Raw genomic sequence first — 9,651 nt, forward strand, 5'->3', positions numbered from 1 at the left:
TTCTGGGATTTTTGCTCACCGTTCTTGTGATCATTTTGACCCCACGCGGTGAGATCTTGCGTGGAGCCCCAGATCGAGGGAGATTATCAGTGGTCTTGTATGTCTTCCATTTCCTAATAATTGCTCCCACAGTTGATTTCTTCAAACCAAGCTGCTTAGCTATTGCAGATTCATTCTTCCCAGCCTGGTGCAGGTCTACAATTTTGTTTCTGGTGTCCTTTGACAGCTCTTTGGTCTTGGCCATAGTGGAGTTTGGAGTGTGACTGTTTGAGGTTGTGGACAGGTGTCTTTTATACTGATAACAAGTTCAAACAGGTGCCATTAATACAGGTAACGAGTGGAGGACAGAGGAGCCTCTTAAAGAAGAAGTTACAGGTCTGTGAGAGCCAGAAATCTTGCTTGTTTGTAGGTGACCAAATACTTATTTTCCACCATAATTTGCAAATAAATTCATTAAAAATCCTACAATGTGATTTTCTGGATTTTTTTTCTCATTTTGTCTGTCATAGTTGAAGTGTACCTATGATGAAAATTACAATCCTCTCTCATCTTTTTAAGTGGGAGAACTTGCACAATTGGTGGCTGACAAAATACTTTTTTGCCCCACTGTAGGTAGGGATAATATAACTAGGAAGCAGGATAGATACTAATAGATACAGATGGAGTGTCGGAATGGAAATCATTTTGAGAAGATAAATGTTTGTAATACTGCCTAGTGGGAGAAATGAGTTACAGTATGAGATGGAAATACCAGGTGACATGGAGAGGGGAGAAGAGAGGAACAGATGTGGGACGAGGGAGAGCGAGGGAATGGAAAGTCTGAAAGAAGATCCACATTAGAAGCCACTAGAGGTGAAGCTTGAGAAAGTTATGAACAAGTGTTTAATGGAGCGAAAATTATTACATTTTGTAAAGTTAGAGAGATCAGAAATGTCTGTTGAATGGATTCCAATCCAAACAGAGCTAGATTCTGAAGAATCTCCTGCAAGAGGGCACATAAACAGTTAAAGGATGTGGAGAAAGGAGAGAGGAGAAAGGGGATGGGGAAATGGGAAGAGAGGAGAGAACAGAGCAGAGATACTTGGTGAGGGGTGGTGGAGGAGGAGAAAGAGTGGTTTCTGTTAGAGACCTCATCAAAATAACTACTTTGCAGCGGGTGAGGAAATATGGCTGAGAGAGAGAGGGAGCGGAGGAGGAAATGCTAGGGGTGAGAGAGGGAGGGATAGGGGTGTGAGAGAGAGTGGAAGGGAGAGGGGGAGGGTGGTAACAAGTTTAGACTGTTTCTTAGTATAAGTTTTAGAAAATGTTTCGTATCATTTCAGCTTTACTGGACACCTCACTCTTAAATGAACGTATACTCTCCCTCCCTCCCTCCCTCCCTCCCGCTGGGTTGGGGCTGGAGGCTCAGATGTTTTAAGAATTCCAGATGGCGTTAATAGAACTCAGTTGGAACACTGCACTAAGAAAAACGTGATCATTCCATCACTTTTTCCACTTCTCCATTCCCGGGGCTCATGACTCCAGCCATGTCCAAAACACCCTCACAGGTTCAACTAGGTTCTCCTCTCCTCTCTTCTTTATCCATGCCCCCTGGTAAGCTGTAAACAATAGCTTGTTAACAACAAGATGGAACAACACAGAACCAGCTCTTCATTCTGAGCTCGCTAAGCATTCCTAGGGCTCTATTCAATCCGTAGCGTGATTGACAATTAAAGGCAATGTTCCCGCAGTCGCGGAGACTGCATTCACGGTAAATGTATGTCTGTCTGCTCAATCGGGAAATGATCTACATTTTTCTGTGTATCTTCTGCGATAATTTCACCATACGGATTGAATCCAGCCCCTATAAACCTGTTTGAATAGTGTTGAGGCCAGGCTGTTATTTGTGTATGAGACAGCAGTCTGAAGGCCATTCTCTTCTCCAGAGTGAGTGAGTGAGTGAGTGAGTGAGTGAGTGAGTGAGTGAGTGAGTGTGTGTCTGTGTGTGTGTTGGGCCAGGAGAAAATCACCTTTTAGAAAATATTTTTTTATTTCAATTTAATGCATGAAATACAAAAAGTTGAAAAATTGGCCAAAACAAAATGTATTCCCTTTTTTATTGATATCATTATCATTATAAATATCATTATCATTATAAATATCATTACCATTATCATTGTTGTTATTGTTATTTTAATTTGTGTAATACAAAAAAAAAAACCATGAAGCACCATCAGAATGACTTATAAATAGTTTTGTTTGATTGTCTTTATATGCCAACCAATCAATGGGAAAATAAGTGTTTCGAAAAAAAGGAAACATTTTCCAAAATCTTAAAATACCCCTTTCTGTACTGTCCAAGTCCACCACTTCAATGGAAAAATGGGATCCATTTAGATTCAACCCTTGTCACGTTATAGCCTCTGTCCAGCAGGACTCAAAATGACAATGTATAAAAACAACAAACACAATTTACCAAAGGACTACACCTGGAGAACAACAATAATAATAACTATAGTCATAACAACAACAACATTTCTTACAATGATGCTACCAAAACAAAAACAGACCACGATAAGACATCAGCTTTTGGAGAGGGTACTAGGTAATCTAACTACACCGCTTTTCTTTGTAGTAACATTGAAACTGGCTTTAATTGAGTAAAAATGGCTACTTTAATTCCATCCAACTTTGACTGCTTACTGAGACCAGGCTCTGTACTGAGGGCTTGAGCAATTTGAGATATGGTTTAAACAGAGGTGTACAGAGAAACATGTACAGCAACTGGGAGGAAAAGCTTTTTTTTTTGTGGACTACTACAGAGGTCAAATGTCATTGTCAATGTGTATAAACGGCAGCCATCTTGGACCCTCTCTTCCTGACATGGCCTTCATTTCTGAGCCTGTCTCATTTCAGCCCTGGGTAGGGAGAGCACCCTATTACATTCCCTTTGCAACAGCTATAAGACCTGATGTGGTTATCAGGGGAGGGCGGCTCATAATATTGTCTGGGACGGAGCGAATGGAATGGCATCATGCACATATAAACCATGTGTTTGATACCATTCTGCCTATTCCGCTATAGCTTTTACCACGAGCCCGTCCTCCCCAATTAAGGTGCCACCAACCTCCTGTGGTGGCTATGTGCCACTGTAGCTGGAGCACAGGGGGGAAACAAGGAGGAGAGAGAGGATTGTTTGTGATCATGCCTGATTTGAGAGCGAAATCAAAAATGAAACAAGAAAGTATATTATATACTGCAGGGTGAAACATTTAATTCAGACAGCGGTTCAGCTGGAGTCGTCAAGCAGATGGGGGGAGGATTTAGGAGAGGAGGAAAACAAAGGGGAGAAGGGATAGAATGGAGGGAGGGACATGATAGTAGATGTATTGCAGATGGGGTGTCAACTACACAGGATGTTGGTCACAATCATCATCATCTCTTTGTGTGTTGGGGCCTGGTCCAGATCTCAAACCCGCAGAGCTGTACATGTAAATAGGTAACATACAAATACACATCTTTCCTAATTCAGATTCTCTCTCTCTCTCATCCTCTGTCTGTGGTATATACAACCCAACCAATGGACCAAACCCCAACGTCCAAACAACCAACCCCTCATGACATTACCTCTTCTCGCTTACCACACAATCCAACTTCTTTCACCCCCCTTTCCTCCTCTGTTTCCTCACCCTGTCCCTCCCTCTCCCCTCTTTCTTTTAATCTTTCAATTCGTTCAGACACTTTATCTCTCTCAGTCCCTCTGCGTCATTGGTTCATTCCGTGCGTCTCTAAACCTTAGTCAGTAGAGATCTCTGGCAGTAGAGGAGACGTCGTGGCGTCCCGTACTTCCTGAAGAACAGCAGGGCTCCCAGAGTGAGGACCACGCAGACCAATAGGAGGAGGGGGATCACCACGGCCGCCGCCGTGGCCCCGCCTTCTCCCTCCTCCACCTCGATGATGATGACTTCCTCCTTGCCGCCCCGCTTCTTTGGCTCCTCCCCTGCACAGCCCATCCATTCGCTGAGCACCGACTTGGGGTAGCCCGACTCCACCCTCATGTGTTGGTTGTTGAACTTCCAGTACTTGTTGGCTTTATAGAAGTAGGTGTAGGCTGGGGAGAAAAGGAAGTTCATACAAACACGGACTTTACTACGAGCTTCAGATATTCTACTATATTATATATATGTTGAGGTGTTATGCTAATGTAGTCACTCGTTCATAGAAATGCTATTTGACACTGACAAAAGATAGCGTTCAAACATGCAGGCATGCAACTCTCTGTCCCCCACACACACTTACATCCTTCTTCGCTCATGATGGCAGCCTTGATGTTGTCGGGGACACCCTGCCATGTATTGATGGGTTTGGGGTAGTCTCTGTCCACAGTCTGGGACTGCTCATTGAAACGGTAATACCTGACAGACAGAGAGAGAGGGGAAGTCAGTAATGGAGAGGGAAGGGAGAAAGAATGAGGGAAAAAGAGAGGATAGGTATGGGTAGATAGATGTGAGAGAGTTGAGGATAGTGGATGAAGAAAGAGAGGGAGAGAGACAAATCAAGAGACAGTCATAAAGACAGGCATAAAGACAGATTCACCCACCAACAGACAGACCGACAGACAGACTCACCCACCGACAGACAGACATAAAGACAGACTCACCCACCGACAGACAGACCGACAGACAGACTCACCCACCGACAGACAGACATAAAGACAGATTCACCCACCGACAGACAGACATAAAGACAGATTCACCCACCGACAGACAGACATAAAGACATTCACCCACTGACAGACAGACCGACAGACAGACTCACCCACCGACAGACAGACATAAAGACAGATTCACCCACCGACAGACAGACATAAAGACAGATTCACCCACCGACAGACAGACATAAAGACATTCACCCACCGACAGACAGACATAAAGACAGATTCACCCACCGACAGACAGACATAAAGACAGATTCACCCACCGACAGACAGAAATAAAGACAGATTCACCCACCGACAGACAGACATAAAGACAGACTCACCCACCGACAGACAGACATAAAGACAGATTCACCCACCGACAGACAGAAATAAAGACACTCACCCACCGACAGACAGACATAAAGACACTCACCCACCGACAGACAGACATAAAGACACTCACCCACCGACAGACAGACATAAAGACACTCACCCACCGACAGACAGACATAAAGACACTCACCCACCGACAGACAGACATAAAGACACTCACCCACCGACAGACAGACATAAAGACACTCACCCACCGACAGACAGACATAAAGACATTCACCCACCGACAGACAGACATAAAGACACTCACCCACCGACAGACAGACATAAAGACACTCACCCACCGACAGACAGACATAAAGACACTCACCCACCGACAGACAGACAGACATAAAGACACCACCCACCGACAGACAGACATAAAGACAGACTCACCCACCGACAGACAGACATAAAGACAGACTCACCCACTGACAGACAGACATAAAGACAGACTCACCCACTGACAGACAGACATAAAGACAGACTCACCCACCGACAGACAGACATAAAGACACACTCACCCACCGACAGACAGACATAAAGACAGACTCACCCACCGACAGACAGACATAAAGACAGACTCACCCACTGACAGACAGACATAAAGACAGACTCACCCACCGACAGACAGACATAAAGACACACTCACCCACCGACAGACAGACATAAAGACAGACTCACCCACCGACAGACAGACCGACAGACAGACATAAAGACACTCACCCACCGACAGACAGACATAAAGACAGACTCACCCACTGACAGACAGACCGACAGACAGACATAAAGACACTCACCCACCGACAGACAGACATAAAGACAGACAGACATAAAGACAGACTCACCCACTGACAGACAGACCGACAGACAGACATAAAGACAGACTCACCCACCGACAGACAGACATAAAGACAGACTCACCCACCGACAGACAGACACAGACAGACATAAAGACAGACTCACCCACCGACAGACAGACATAAAGACAGACTCACCCACCGACAGACCGACAGACAGACATAAAGACACTCACCCACCGACAGACAGACATAAAGACAGACTCACCCACTGACAGACAGACCGACAGACAGACATAAAGACACTCACCCACCGACAGACAGACATAAAGACACCCACCGACAGACAGACATAAAGACAGACTCACCCACTGACAGACAGACCGACAGACAGACATAAAGACAGACTCACCCACCGACAGACAGACATAAAGACAGACTCACCCACCGACAGACAGACCGACAGACAGACATAAAGACAGACTCACCCACCGACAGACAGACATAAAGACAGACTCACCCACCGACAGACCGACAGACAGACATAAAGACACTCACCCACCGACAGACAGACATAAAGACAGACTCACCCACTGACAGACAGACCGACAGACAGACATAAAGACACCCACCGACAGACAGACATAAAGACAGACTCACCCACTGACAGACAGACCGACAGACATAAAGACAGACTCACCCACTGACAGACAGACCGACAGACAGACATAAAGACAGACTCATCCACCGACAGACAGACATAAAGACACTCACCAACCGACAGACAGACATAAAGACACTCACCCACCGACAGACAGACAGACAGACAGACAGACAGACAGACATAAAGACAGATTCACCCACCGACAGACAGACATAAAGACAGACTCACCCACCGACAGACAGACCGACAGACAGACATAAAGACAGACTCACCCACTGACAGACAGACCGACAGACAGACATAAAGACAGACTCACCCACCGACAGACAGACATAAAGACAGACTCACCCACCGACAGACAGACAGACATAAAGACAGACTCACCCACCGACAGACAGACAGACATAAAGACAGACTCACCCACCGACAGACAGACAGACATAAAGACAGACTCACCCACCGACAGACAGACAGACATAAAGACAGACTCACCCACCGACAGACAGACAGACATAAAGACAGACTCACCCACCGACAGACAGACAGACATAAAGACAGACTCACTTGGTCCCTCTGAAGTAGTATGTCTGTCCGGTGGGGGTGTAGAAGAGGGCAGCGTCCAGCTTGTCTTTGGGCAGCCCTGTGCCCAGCTCCTTCAGAGTCTTAGGGTAACCCTGTTCCATACTGGACTCTGTGAACACCCAATACTTGTCACCTAGAGGGAGGGAATAAAAAACATGACTACATACATCTGAAGTCATCTACATACTGTAAAAACAACAACAATGAATAACTACTAGACAGAACTGTTATTAATGAAAAGTCCTCTTAAATAATTAAAAACTAGACCTACCCTTGAAGAACACAAATTTGCCATCGTTCCTCTCGTAGGCGGCGTTGATGTTTGGTGGCAGTCCCTTCCAGAAGTGACCAATGGGCATGGGGTAACCCTGGAGAACCTTGTTGTTCCGCACACGCCACAGCCATTTATCCTGCGCCAGAGAGACAGAGACACAGCGTTAGCACACTTTATAGCTGTACACACACACACCACAACCACTGATCCTGTTTGCGTTGTATAGTACATATACACACCTAGGTTCTGGTCATTTTGTGTCATTCAGTCCTCACAGTGTGTAACTAAGTCTATTTATGTCAACATCAATGCAATGTGTATCAGTGTGTGTTTCTGTGTTCTGTGGTCTATTGTATTCATGTCCGTGTGTATCCTCATGTCTAAGTTTGCCACTGTGTTTCAGACGTACCTTAAAGACAAACATCTCCCCCCTGAGGATGGCGATGGAGTCGAAGTGTCCCTCGCAGACGTCTGGTCCGAGTCCAGGCTGGTCTGGCTTGGAGGGTCTGGTGGGGCGGGGGGGAGGGGGTGGCGCTCCGGACGACCCTGTGGTGGAACACAGTCAGGACAACATAAGGAACGCCTATACGCAGAGGTAGAACTGAGGGGACTGAGTGAATTCCCAAAGTGAACAGAATGCTTTCTGAACCGAATGTGATTTGAAACGTCCTTCATGCCGTGTAATGGTGAACTAGATTAGAACTTTCTAGCATTCCTGAACCATTACAAAGAAGAGACAGTTTGTGTTGAATGTTGCCGTAACAATCCAGGAACATAGCTACAGCATTCCAACGGGACTGGGTGTTCACCATAGATTGCCTGGATGCCATGGCGATCGTCATCAGGCAGCTGGAAGTTCTCTGTGTCCATCCACTGGTAGAATGGAGCCATGATGGCAGACGGGTCGTTGGAGTGTTCTAGACCCAGGGCGTGACCCAACTCATGGACCGCAACCAGGAACACATCATTACCTGGAGAGAGAGGGACAGAGAGAGAGGGAAAGATACTTTTATTATTACTATTACTACTATGTATTTAACTCAATAAAGTTGGAACATCGATGCTTTGGCAATATTTAGACAATGTTTGTCATGCCAATAAAGCTATTTGAATTTGAGACACACATATTTCCCTCAGATTACACAGGCCCACAAAGAATTCGAAAACAAATTCACTTGTGATAAAGTCCCATATCTATTGGGTGAAATAACAGTGTGACATCACAGCAGCAATGTTTGTGATCTGTTGCCACAGGAAAAGGGCAACCAGTGAAGAACAAACACCATTGTAAATACAACCCATATTTATGTTGATTTATTTTCCCTTCTGTACTTTAACTATTTGCACATCATTATAACACAGTATATAGACATAATATGACAATTGAAATGTCTTAATTCTTTTGAAACTTTTGTGTGTAATGTTTACTGTTCATTTTTGTTATTTCTTTACTGTTTGTTTCACTTTTGTTTATGATCTATTTCACAACATATGTTTCCCATGCCAATAAAGCCCCTTGAATTGAGAGAGGAGGAACGAGCAGATGGGAAGAGACTGTTTGAATCGAAACTAAAAGTAGCACGTTCACCTAACAAAGTTCAGACGCCCTACCAGTACAGTATAATTGAGAATGATTGTATTACGGCAACCCAGTGAAAACCCTCTTTCTGGCCATCTCCCTTCCTTCTTCCCCTTCCCCCCTCCTCCATTTCTCCCTTCCTTCTTCCTCTTCCCCCCTCTTCCATTTCTCTGTCTCTTACCTCCTTGGTCGACGTAGCCGGTCGTCCAGGGTTCGGCGTTGTCGAAGTGCGTGTCGCCCCCTATCCCGTTCCCGGGGAAGTACGCGTGAGCCAGGAAGCCGCCCTCGCCGTCGAACGGCGTGCTGTCGCCGTGGAAACCCTCGGAGAAGGAGAGCATGATGTCAGCGTACTTGTCGACCTTGTCCCGGATGTGGCTGTAAGGGATCTCTCGGAAGCGGAGCGGGATGGCGGCCTCCCACACCTTAAAAGCCTGGCGGATGGCCTCGTATGTAGCGTACTCCCCAATCTTGGGGGTGTAGTTCTGAATGCTAGGAGAGCGATAGGGAGGAAATAGCAGATGTTAGTACATTTTAAAGATAATAGAGATGTACTGGCTCTTCCTCTGCATTCTTTTGTGGAACTTTTTGAATTCTTCCTTGATACTCAATATGAATCTGTTTTGATTTGAATCAGTATTCCTTTAGAATCAGATCCTGGTTCATTTACATTTAGTCTGATTCAAATTAAACAAACATTTTCAC

At 45.5% G+C, this 9,651-nt stretch overlaps 1 protein-coding gene across 1 annotated transcript in view; it reads right to left on the reverse strand.

Moving 5' to 3' along the window:
- Positions 1-2,077: 2,077 nt before the first annotated feature.
- The window catches only part of LOC112235598 (matrix metalloproteinase-14), a 23,049-nt gene continuing 15,475 nt past the window's right edge, over positions 2,078-9,651 (reverse strand). The window contains exons 4-10 of the mRNA XM_024404061.2: positions 9,131-9,438; positions 8,180-8,341; positions 7,780-7,916; positions 7,368-7,506; positions 7,079-7,229; positions 4,279-4,394; positions 2,078-4,090 (exon numbers count right to left, since the gene is read on the reverse strand). Of these exons, the coding sequence (XP_024259829.1) occupies positions 3,768-4,090; positions 4,279-4,394; positions 7,079-7,229; positions 7,368-7,506; positions 7,780-7,916; positions 8,180-8,341; positions 9,131-9,438 (1,336 nt within the window). The 3' untranslated portion in view covers positions 2,078-3,767. The remainder of the gene's footprint in view (positions 4,091-4,278; positions 4,395-7,078; positions 7,230-7,367; positions 7,507-7,779; positions 7,917-8,179; positions 8,342-9,130; positions 9,439-9,651) is intronic.

This window comes from Oncorhynchus tshawytscha, linkage group LG10 (genome assembly GCF_018296145.1).
Source record: "Oncorhynchus tshawytscha isolate Ot180627B linkage group LG10, Otsh_v2.0, whole genome shotgun sequence".
Taxonomy (NCBI): domain Eukaryota; kingdom Metazoa; phylum Chordata; class Actinopteri; order Salmoniformes; family Salmonidae; genus Oncorhynchus; species Oncorhynchus tshawytscha.